Genomic DNA, 12293 nt, shown 5'->3' with positions numbered 1-12293 from the left:
TGGCTCGGCAAAAATGTGGCCCACCCAAACAACAGCGGCTTTTAGAAGGAGAACTAAATATAAGCAAACAGCAGTAGGCGAGTTTGCAAGCGTTCTTATTTGCAGCGAGGGGCTGCCGGTGATTTCAATTTCGCTCTGATGAAATTCGCCCATGTCGGGCCTGCTCCGCCTAGGCGTCGACAGGCTACTCGTCTCCTTAATAGGCTCGTATGTGCGGAAATGTAAGCAGTCAATGAGTACTCGGGAACTTGCCCGAATATAGGCAGCTGTCCCAACGTCGGACGCATGTCATAAGGACTAATCGGTCCCAACTGTTGTTTAACAAGCCATACATCAGGTCAACATATGATAGACGCATGGGCTCCTGATATCGGCATCACATATATGGTGTTAGTAGAGCGTCTTACACGGGCGGGGCGAATGGGCCTAAATCTGGACCGATTCTATCGAAAAATGGGGAGTGTCCATGCTAAGTCACTACGGGTACTTGGTATTTGCACTATGTCCTTGAGGCTCAAAGTGCAATTTCTGGAAACATTAAGGAGCATGATAGCCTTGAGAGGCAGTCCGCTATACTTGGATAAATCCTTTATAGCGATTCACGGCGATGCGTGTGACCGCAAGCCAAGCTCTGTATCCGATATTTCCTAAGAATAGTCGCAGCACTAGGAGCTGTGATCGACTACTTTGATTTCATTCAATTATTACACCTCTGTCTATCGCACACACGTTTTCGAAGACCGTCGGCTTTAAGTGCAGTTGAGTGGTGCTGCCCGCCAATCTGAACGACCGTTGTGTGCTCAGCCGCAGCTATGTTAAGCTTGCCAGTTACATGCAAGAGAACTACCCTTGTATAGAGAGAAATCGAGAACTTTCATGATTTAGATGCGTTGAAACAAACACACATGAAGCGCCACCTGCAAAACTGCCGGCACTGTGGGGTGTTCGCACTGGCGGCACTGGGGTGTTGGGGTGGGCTATGGGCAAAACATAGAGGCAGCCAAAATATCGCATATCAGTAAGTAGAAATTTAAAACAAGCGTGAATTATATACGAACACTGAAGCCCATTTTATTCATTATTGGATGGGTTGTTGGAGGGTGACGTGATCGAGATTAAATTCAGCTTTGTAGAAGATTTAAAATAACTGAATACGATGCAGCTTTTTGACAGTTAGGATGCCGAAAGGCACGACGGGATAGCTTCAGTAGGTTAATGCCGATACATGAAAAAATTGGTCATTCTCTACATAACATTCTTACATCCTTGGGAGTCCTCATACCACTCCTGGCGCAGTGGTGGAGAGGTTAAGCAATACGCCACTTCCCTGAGATGGCAGCACCTGCCATCGGTGCGCTTGTGCGACCCAGGTTGCTCTTCGCGGGCGCCGTCTCGCGACCAATCATTGATTTACCCGCTGCCTGCAACGCAAAACAGTTCGCTCGCAATCCGGTGGGTAGGTTCAGATGGCGCCAGAAGGTTAGGTGACACTGATGGCCCACCAGCCGCCTATGTTGCTTCTCTTGAGATTTTTGTAGGTTTTTAAGTCACGGCCAATGACGCCGACTACCCTGACGCCGACGAAGCCGACGGCGACGCCGAATTTCTTGTGACACGAGCTCCTAAACGCTATCACGTTAAAAACCCTAAGATGGACAAGAAAAGGAGAAATTAAAGTGGAGGACTTCGCCCGGTGCTGGTTCAGACTTACCGGAGTATGGCGTCACAAGCAGTGTGGCGTTGATGGTCACCGTACCATTGGCGAGTGTGTACATGACTGATAGCCGGAGGCTCCCGTCACCGAAGTCCATTCGCGAGCTGGCTAGTTCGTACCTCATGTGCCTGAAGCATAAGGATCATCAACCAATAATGAGGTCTTTTCCCACAGTTTCAACCGTCTGCAGGTGGCGCTACGATTTATCGACTGTTCCACCCGGTGGTGGCCTATGTGGCACGGTTAAAATATGACAGTCGTTACGGCCAAGGACAGACGCACATCCGATTTCTATTCTTCCGTGTTGTCGCATGCCAACCATGGCCAAGGCGCTAAATTGTGGCTTCAGCCAGCATCTTCGGCAGAGCGATGACAATCGTTCGCGGACATTTCCTAGATGATTACATGGGGCCGGGAAACCGAAATATGCTGTATTTAATCTTGCATCTTCAACTTGATAGGCAATATTTTAAAGCGCTGCTGGGAGCTAAACTCGAGTTCAGGTAGGTTGTATGCTGCCGAGAAAGCCGGTGCTCTTGTCTGCTTCCTGTCACTTTCACTGAGTTGTAATTTATATTCTGACACTCATTACTGCAATAAAGAGAATATTCGTTGGAATACATATGCAGGAGAAAAGGCATCCTATTTCCGCCTTTTGAAGGCACAGAGTTGGGGGTATGCAAAAAAAAAGAGATATTCGGCAAAACACAACTGCTGCTTACATGTACCCAGGGAATGCATTAATATACCACAGGTGCGCGCGCACGCACGCACGCACGCACGCACACACACACACACACACACACACACACACACACACACACACACACACACACACACACACACACACACACACACACACACACACACACACACACACACACACACACACACACACACACACACACACACACACACACACACACACACACACACACACACACACACACACACACACACACACACACACACACACACACACACACGCACGCACGCACGCACGCACGCACACACGCGCGGTTATCGTGTACGCCGAGATTTAAGGTAGACTATGATACTGCCTTGAACGCTGTAGGACGAAAAGAAATAGTTTGAGTAAAAGAATTGGCGCTCTAGCTACCTTATATCTCGGTGTACACGATAACTGCGCCATAGGAGAAGTGGTGAAGGGTCAGAGAAGGCATTAAAGCAATAGTTCATATGTAGTCGGTTAGAATCCCTGTCCTAGGCTAGCCTGCAGCTTGACCAGTGCATGTAATCTATATGCAACAAGAAATTGTATGGCATCATTCGGACTGCTGCATGCCAAACGGTTGCATCACAGTTTCGGTACGAATATTGTCGAGAAAACTGGCGGCGCATTGAGGTCGGCCAGGTGAGAGTATATATAGACTACCGACGTGTATATAATTGTGTGCAATGGTGGTGCTCGGCCTGCTGTGTACGTCATAGGGCCATTCCATGATGTCACACTATTGTTCTTGCCATCGCTGTGATTTCTAGACCTTCTGCGAGTGCGCGCACTAACACACGCTGCCGCATTTTCTCGCAAAAGGACTAGTTATGCGTTGCCAGTATAAATAACAATGAAATATTAGGCATTCGGAAGCAAAAATGGTAGCCTTTTTTCGTGAAAACACCGTTATAAATTTAAGCAAAAATGCATGTTCTGCTTAGAGCTGACTGACTCTAGTACTGCTCAGCTTTGAGGATAAAAAGTAATAAAAGGAGCCTACTTACGTTGTGCTGACGTTAGTAAAAAAAGAGAAGATATAGCTTCTGAGAGGGTTGATGAAGCAGCATGCTCCGCTTGTAATAAGCGAGGTCCACAGAAGCGATAATTTGCACCGGATTCTTCTTAGTCAACGAAATATATTGGTGCTGTGCATTAAAGTCGCACTGTGGTTACATTTGCATTAATGCCCCGGCCCTCCTTGGCAAAATGCATGAACGCAGTCAGCAGACAGCATTGCATTAAACAAACCATACCAACACCCGTACTAAGTGCGAAATATAACGTTTTTCTTATTGGTTATAAATGACTCTATAAGGAGACAAGCCGAAGTGCACAGAGGCGCGCTATTGGCGGGTAAGAAGGGCCGTATTAATATAGTTTTGCATCCCCAAGCCACCTCATTTAACGAAAATAGTGGCGGCGGAGCGAACTTTTTCGTGCTTCACAAATCAAAGGCAGAAACTGCACGTCACCTTGGCCTTCTAGAATGTATTTTCTTTTATCAAAGCTCTCACTGTGAGCCAGTCCATCAGATAGCCTGGAAGAGATTAGTTCTGAAAACACTATCTTTTCCGACAACATATTTACGGCGAAGATAGCAAGAACCCAGGAAAGCCTGGCAGGAAGAAGTGATTAGAAAAGCAGTGCCTTAAAGTCAAGAAGGGTTTCTCTCCTCTCTTTGTTGGCCAACTTTGCTATGCAGCAAAGCGGCTTCTTTAAACCTAACGAAATCGGAGGAATTTTTTTCTTCTTAACGACTGTGACAATTCTCATATCGGCGCCGCGTTGGAATACCCGTTGAGCATAGTACGTTTATCATGTTTGTCTATAACGTTGACCTCTTCGCATAATATTTGTATCTTTAGCAGTGTAAAAATAACATGGCGTGCTGACTTGTAACACGAGCTAAAAGGGATCAGTGAGTGAATGAACGGACGAATGAAGCATGGAAGCAATGAAATGGTTGATAATAAATTATTACTGGTTTGGTTTAAGGGGGTTTAACAACCCAAAGCGACCCAAGCTGTGAGGGACGCCATTGTAAAAGGCTCCAGAAATTTCGACTACATGGAGCTCTTTAACGTGTACGCACATTGCGCAGTACATGGGCCTCTAAAATTTCGCCTCTATCGAAATGCGACCGCCGCAGGGGGGATCGAACACGCGTCTTTTCGGGTCAGAAGCCGAGCGCAGTAACCACTGAGCCACCGCGGTAGATAAAATATTGTTGCTATACTCATTCATTATTCTTTTTAATACAATTAAACTAAATGTTTTAAATTGGTCCAGTGAAATGTCTCTAAATGTGGAACTTTTCAGAACCAGAAAAACGAGCATATCTGTGTGCAGTTCATGTGTAACCACTTTTTTAATATACGCTTCAGGCGATCCTACTTTTTAATCACAAGCGGCGGAATGACCTTCCCCTTGATAGGGTCGAGGTACTCGAACTTGAGCTGGCCGTTGAGTTCTTCCTGGGTGAGAATTACGGTTGCAGCGAAGCGGCTCTGGTCGGACACCACCAGACGGACGACGGGGTTGGGCACGCTCGAATTGACGATGTCGTAGCTGTCGCCGTCTTCTAGCTGGAAGGCCTGGCTTCCTGCGATCGGCAGGCCACAGATTATCTTCGGGGAACCATTAACGAGAGCACAAATTCGATGATCACCCAGAACAGTGAGCTTCCATGGTGCACTTGTTATCCCAGCAAAATTTGTTATTCATTTTATTTCCTGGGGCACTTGACCAGGCTTTCCTTGGCTTAGCATCAATTCTTTCTTTACTTAAGAATTCCCGTTATCACTTCGTTCGCTCTGTCGTTGTGATACGTGCCTTAACAGGGGTATGAAAGGGGCTCTTATTAACGTGGCGGTATGCCCATGGCATGTTAAAGCACGCCGCTTCACCAGTATTGCCTACAAGATTTTTTTTACTACGCTTTTTTTGCAGAAGGAATGTCTCGTTACGCTAACGAAACCAATCTCAAACGACACACAAACGCTCAAATTGCTTTCACTGGATAATGAAAGTACCGAAATTATTCTGCTCAGGGACCATCACACGCGTTCTCGAAGCGCTAAATAAGACACACCCAGGCGTGTTGGCACATCTCAACAGGATCCTTTCAGCAGGAATGAACACAAGACACGAGAAAAACACCCGCTGTGACCTCTAGGTTCATCTTGTGAGTGTCGCAAGCGTGCTATATATTTCACGCTTACTGCATTTACTACGGATGTACGAACAGACCCACCGTTACACCTTTCAGGATTCCTTTGTTATTTTTTTTCTTTATTGCCTGGCTTTGGCTCATAACATTTAACAAAAAAAACTCAACAAAAACACACACAAAACACTATGTACATACGACACTGTCGTGGCAGGATATTATTGTGACAAAGACGCACGACCTGCCCGAATTTATTTTCGGGAAAGAATTGACTGCTTTCTGGCCATCCAGAAAGCCGCTGCGGAGCCTCCCGAGTGGCTCTCGAGGCTAGAGCCGCTCCGTATGCTTCGTGAATTTTAAGATTCCTTTCTTATCCTCGGCGTTGCCCCTGCCTTTCGTATTTTCATGCTTGCTGACGGAGTACAATAAATGAGATGCAAAAGCACATTTGCCACCCTTAGATCTCGAGGGTACCTATCCCACGCACGCACTGCTTCTTTAGTTGCACTGTTCAGTACTTTCACGTCTAAATTAGAAGTCGGTGGTCGTCTCAATAATCTGGTAAAACGATCTATAGGTATTGTGCGCTCGACTTTAGCGCCAAGTTGTTCTCACATACCTTCGGTCGTTAGAACGGCTGCTAGGAGTAGACGGAAAATGAGGCAGCCGCACTCGCGCGGGAAGTTTCCAATCTTCCGGTCATTCCTGATGGCGGGGGCCTCTTTGTTACCAGGAGACCCTGCGATGAAAATGTTATCGGATGGCCGCTCCACCACTCGGAATATTCAAGGCAGAAAAAAGTTTGGTGAGTTCTGCCTTTACAGATCGTACTTTTTTAGTTTAGAGATCGTAATTTATTTAGCGGAAAGCGATAAGTAAACAATACCCTTGCATTGTTTGCTGATGTACGGATCTCTGTGTATCGTGATTTCCGGTATTAACGCGCTAGCGGTAAAGGCCCCGTTGCCCACAATATCCGGCAGCGGCGCTTTCAGCGCTGTGAGTATGACTCACGAGTACGACGAGTACGATTGTCACGAGTATGACAATCACGAGTAATACTCTGGCAGCTGGTCCCCAGAGAGCAACCTAGGAGGCAGGTGGGCAACCTAGGTCACGTGACCTTGCGGAGTCATTGCAACCTGCCCACCGGGTAGTCAGGAAACTGCCCACCGTGGCAGTGAACAGTACATGGTCGCTCGGGAAGAGCAACCTAGGCCACAGGGTCCACCGCAGGGAGCACCTGCCAACGAAGGGCAGTGTCGCATCGCTCAACCGCTTCACCACTGCTCCAAGAGGGGTATTAGGGTTCGCAAGTGTCTATGAATGTAAATTAGAGAATGACCTTCTGCACATATGGGTATTAACCCACTACGCTATTGCGTCATACCCTTTAGGCAGAGCTAATGTGTCACCCTACAATTTTTATCTCCATGAGCGAACACTAGCCCCGTTGCTATTGCCGTGCAGTGACGTCACTGCAAGAATACCGTCAGCGCAGCTGCTCGCGTGTTTGGTGTTTTAGGTCGCTTACGAATGCTATAATGTGTAATCATGCTAACATACTGCTGAGCGTCGCAGAGAAAATTGCACCTAGAAGCTTATGTGAACCACTACTACACGAAATCTTTAAAACGGCAGAACGATTATGTTAAAAGTGCGGAAGCTGCTGCGAGGTCGACTGCTCCTGGCAGCAAACAATTTAAAGATTGGAACTTTGTGCTCCAGATTTAACAGATGGTAGGTGAGTAGATCCTCTACCAACAATATTTCATGCTGTTTGTTAATGATTCTATTATGTCCAAATGTCGGGGGCGAGGGGGGGGGGGGGAGCAACAACTAGTGAAAGTTATTGGCGGAAGTGGCTACATTATTCAATATTGCTGTGTGTCCTAGCGATGCGAGGCTATCGCATTTGTGATCGATAAGGCGGCCGCGTAAATCAATATGAGGTTTATCTGGCGTTCGCTTGCTGCAAACTGATGTGTGTTTGAAGCATTCATTTAAAATAAACAATGAAATGAAGCCGGACGTTGTGACCTGCTTAAGTGCAATACAAAGCTACATGGCCCGCGCAATACGCATCCCGAGGTTCTTATAGGCGGCTACTTGCCCGCACGACTTGTTCACATAGTGATTGAAGCGCTGCTCAGTAGGGCGACTACAAAATGAGAAGTGATTCATATTACAGTATTATCCTCGAAATACATCGCTGTTACAGCTGTGGCGCAGCCGGCAAAGGCGAACAGAGTGCCTGAAAGGGTCGTCAGCTAGTAAAAGATAAACACATGCCCGTTTCGGTAGTTGTATTCTGTGCAGAAGTACAGGTCACGCGCCATTGCTCATTGGTGACACTGGTGAACATGCCTGAAACAAGATCAATCTCACAGCTTGAACTAAAATGTCTGTATCAATAAAAATGCACCTATCATGCGTGAGAGCGCCACACGCGTTTAAGGCTAAGCCACAAAAAACGTAATCTCTCATGAGTAGCACGTTTCCTCAAATACCTGCCACGAGAAACCGCCGCCTAAGCTATTGACCCTATTGAAATATTAAGGGCGTCGGGGGAGGGGGGGGGGGGGGTTAAAAGTGAGCACAGCGGAGCGAGACCGACAACAAACGGACCACAAGCAGCACAGTGGAAGAACACAGACCGGAGAAATACTGGGGTTAAGCCGGCAATCTTATCCGCTCATGGCAGTGAAAGGGGGCGAGTGAGGTGAGAAAGTATTGGAAAAGAAATGAGACAATAAGGAGGGAAAGAACAACCCTACAAAGGGAAAAAGAGCACCCCCCCCCCCCCCTCCTCATAGTGTTAAACAAATTGGTGGGGACATTTAAGCTCCATCTAAAGGTATGACGCGATAGCGTTACTGTGTTCATGTCCATATATATATGCGGAACTGGTCATTCTCGACTTCAATTCATAGATAAGTGGGAGGCCTCATACTACTCGTGGCGTACGTATGCGACCCAGGTTGCTCTCCCCGTGCAACAGCTCGCGATAATACTTGTGCCACCTGCCACTGTGGCCAGTTTGTTCACGATTCGGTGGGCAGGTTGTGATGACGCCCCAAGGTCACGTGACTTACGTTGCTTGCTGGACAATTTTCCGCTCGCAATGCGTCTGCATTTTCTGCAGAACTGGAGCCTTAACGCTATCGCGTTAATAAAGCCGGCAGGAACAGCGCATGGAAGACGGGAACAGCAGGAGGAAAACCTATGTTGAATAATCTATGTTGGATAAGCGCCGGGTTCGTCGGTGAAATATTCAGTCAGAAATTGGTTGAAAATGTGCCCACCTTGATAAAAATGTTCGCTAGTTGAGCCACTGATCTTCACGGAAACTTAAATTCTTGGGGTCCGAATTGACCGACCGCAATGAGGAGCGATAATAAGCGGAGCCGATGTGAGACACGTATCCCTATGCATCGGTAGCGTTCCCTTCTGATGGCTGCGGAGTCCACTGTTTCTTGCGGCGCTCCCATTTCATCCCTTCGCTTACGGCGCCCGACGCGTTTGCTTCGTGTTTAGTGCACATAGTTCCTAAACCCTAGTAAACATGCTTATCATTATTTTCATCACCATAAAAGATTATTATCAGAAATGACAAATTGGTGGCACACAGCTTTCCAGGCCCCCGCATGGACCCATTGCAATCTGGCGGTACGCTCTTGCGGTCTCTAACGCTGTCAGTCCGGTCGGTAGCGATGGTCTCCGCGACCGTGTCCTCAAATTTACGCGAATTGAAATGACAATCAAAATTGGTTTTTCAGGAAAGGAAATGGCGCAGTACCTGTCTCGCACCTCGGCTGGAGCTTCGACCGGGCTGTTAGGGAAGGAATAGAGGAAAGAGTGAGAGAGTAAATTAGGCGAAGGGAAAATGAAAATCGGTGAACTAATCCTGCCCACAACCTGGACGCATTTCTTATTATGTAAATCTTTTGTGTATATTACCTCTCCCTTTATCCTCGCATCCTGTCCCCTCACCTCTTTGATTTCATTTCTTCATTCTGCCTGCTATCTTTAATTTCCGCTTCTCCATCTCAGGTGCTTCAGAATCGACGGCAGATGCCGGGGCTAGCAAAAATCTTTTCCTTCCTTTTTATTATTATTTTAATCAAACCACTTACTACCAACCATCGCCGTTAGCAAAAAAGCATGCCTTTACTCATTTTGCAAGAGTGATCGAATGACCTCTTAATTCTGGAGGTTTATATTTTTAACCTGAAACGTGAAGGCTAACGAAAAGAGTTCAGCTTGAGTTAAGGACAACTCAGCGAGCCATGGAAAGAAAAATGATAGGTGTAACGTTGAGAGACCGAAAGCGGGCAGAGTGGGTGAGAGAACAAACGCGGGTTAATGACATCCTAGTTGAAATCAAGAGAAAGAAATGGGCTTGGGCAGGGCATGCAATGCGAAGGCAAGACAACCGCTGGTCCCTAAGGGTAACGGAGAGGATTCCAAGAGAAGGTAAGCGTAGCAGAGGCGGCAGAAGGTTAGGTGGGCGGATGAGATTAAGAAGTTTGCAGGCAAAGGGTGGATGCAGCTGGCAAAGGATAGAGTTAATTGGAGAGACATGGGAGAATCCTTTTTCCTGCAGTGGGTGTAGTAAGGCTGATGATGATGATGATGATGATGATGATTCGCTCTTATTCACGGAATGTCCAGGGATATCGAGCTGAAGTTTGGTGTAGAGCTTCTTTAGTCTGTGCTTTAGTAGAAGAAACGTTGGAGAAATGGGAGCGTCAAGTCCCAACCGCAACCTGTGCAATCTTGGCAAAAAAAAAACGCGTGAGAAAGCCAACGCCTTTTTATTGAAGAGCGACTCAGTAGGGTTCCGCGAAGTTCGGCATGAAGCTGCGAAGCACCCTGTGCTTTGAAGGGATCGGCACCATGCAGTTGAGTGGGCCGCTGTTGACAGCGTGTGCCGCAGTATCCGCGGCGAGGCGCGCGTACTAGGGCGATGTGAGTGGTGAAGGAGGCACAAGGGCTGCTGGTGAATATGCCACGGCAAAAGTAAGACCTTCCATGGGTACAGGTAACGAAGGGTCGTCCAAAGAAGGCGCTCGTGCCTCAGCTCCTGTTTGGATAGTTCTTGTTTTGTAAATTTTCATTAGTAGTGGTCCAGTCGTGCTGTGGAATCGGCGTCGCCCCGGACGGGAAACTTAACGAATGGCCGGGATAGGAACCAACTTTGTGACACACCCTCACCCTCATCTCGTACATCTGGTCCTCCTTCACCCGTGGGAATTTCTCAGAGATAGTCCTCCGTCACCTTTACCTCACCGACTGAATTTCTCATGAGGTGAGGGTGAGGACGCCCCCATGTAGATGCCCATGTCGGGTGGCGGGGTTGTGGCCTCTGAGGTGAACTAATTAATTGTAACGAGTTCTTTGCGACTAAGAGCAACAGGAGTGACTCTGTGACACACTATGTAGTTCACGGCTACGGAATAATGCCAACTGCCATAGGTTCTTTAAAGCGCACTGTGTACATGCGCAAAAAGGGTACACGCTCTCTAGTATCCAATGTCTTGCCGTGCTCGGTGCCCAGTACTTTAAGGGACACTGATGAAAAATTGAAAAGAGGCTGCATTGAGAGATGATAGCGTTTAATTGATGGTATATAGCCAAATGCGCAGAACGTGTCGCTGAGCGGGCCAGTTGCATTGACGTACGTGTGGCCAGGAAGTAGGCTTTCGAGTGTGCGCCATTGCAATAAATGAGGCAAGGCACAAGGTGCACTCAAAAGAGTGACGGCAGGGGCTGCAGTTGCACAAGCGGTTGTCCCACTGTTATGTTCTCTAGAAGTCTAGTACTTATTGCGTCTACTACTTCAGCCCGAGATAGAACCCTTGCAATTTTGGAGCAGAGCGCATCTATTCAAGAAGCGCGTTCGAATTATGGCCCGTAGCCAATGTCAGCCCGGGCTATTCGAGCACCCCTTGTCAAACTTTACTTCGGAATACGGCTGTTATATTCGCAGGGCTGGCGCCAGCTATGAGCAGCACAGGCAGGCATTGGTGGTCCTCTCCTAAATTATTTCTCCGCTATAGTTGTCGTTTTAGCTGGGCTGAATAGTCCGATTAAAATCCGGAGCTGGCGAGAAACTGTGCTAAGATCCAGATATCGGCTTAGTCTGAGCGCAAAACTTTGGAACATGCAACGAGGAGATCCTGGTGCCGGCATTAGCAGCGAACGACAACCGTGCATTGGGGGAGCGTGCTGTTCTCGAAGCTCGCCTGCAGTGTGCGTGACAGGGTAAAGCATCGACAAGTTGTTTGCACGTACCGGTCATAGCTGACGAGAAGCACCGGTCGGAGGTGACAGGGTCAGGCTTCCGAGCCATGGACGACAGCAGGAGCGGGAGGAGAAGCCAGCTGTCAGGAACTTCTTTTCTTCTTCTGCTGGCCGCGCGCGCACTGCTCGTGACCCGACTCTTTCACCGGGGACGCGATCGTCTTCGTCGTGTCGCGCCCCGATGCCGAAAATTGTCATCAACGCCGAGAGTAACTGTGGTTTTTGCTCAAGTGATATTGTCGTGTAGGCTATTAACGTAGGTAAATAGCCTTGCGGGTGAGTCCAGGACGAAACCTGAAGAATTAAGCCCCGCAGCGGGCAGCAAAAACGGTCGACATGCATGGGAGCACGAGCCGCGCACTTCTTCC

General features: G+C 47.8%; 1 protein-coding gene across 1 annotated transcript; it reads right to left on the bottom strand.

Annotated features, from left to right (window-relative positions):
- Positions 1-4840: 4840 nt before the first annotated feature.
- Positions 4841-12010, bottom strand: LOC144102410 (uncharacterized). The gene is made up of 4 exons (XM_077635690.1): positions 11917-12010; positions 9419-9451; positions 6239-6358; positions 4841-5052 (listed from the first exon to the last, which is right to left on the bottom strand). The coding sequence occupies exons 1-4, from the start codon at positions 11972-11974 to the stop codon at positions 4841-4843; spliced, it is 423 nt and encodes a 140-aa protein (XP_077491816.1). The 5' UTR covers positions 11975-12010.
- Positions 12011-12293: the final 283 nt, after the last annotated feature.

The sequence above is a fragment of the Amblyomma americanum genome, chromosome 8 (assembly GCF_052857255.1).
Source record: "Amblyomma americanum isolate KBUSLIRL-KWMA chromosome 8, ASM5285725v1, whole genome shotgun sequence".
NCBI lineage: Eukaryota > Metazoa > Arthropoda > Arachnida > Ixodida > Ixodidae > Amblyomma > Amblyomma americanum.
Note: the sequence above shows the minus strand (reverse complement) of the source record. Positions and strands in the feature narration are given on the sequence as shown.

What these genes read in the sequence shown, in the direction of transcription:
- LOC144102410 (XM_077635690.1), bottom strand. Translation starts at nt 11,974, where the DNA reads ATGGCTCGGAAGCCTGACCCTGTCACCTCCGACCGGTGCTTCTCGTCA. An exon ending in CCAGCCGAGGTGCGAGACAG is followed by an intron (nt 6,359 to 9,418) that starts GTACTGCGCCAT and finishes TTTTCATCGCAG; the next exon opens with GGTCTCCTGGTAACAAAGAG. An exon ending in AGCCGTTCTAACGACCGAAG is followed by an intron (nt 5,053 to 6,238) that starts GTATGTGAGAAC and finishes TGCCGATCGCAG; the next exon opens with GAAGCCAGGCCTTCCAGCTA.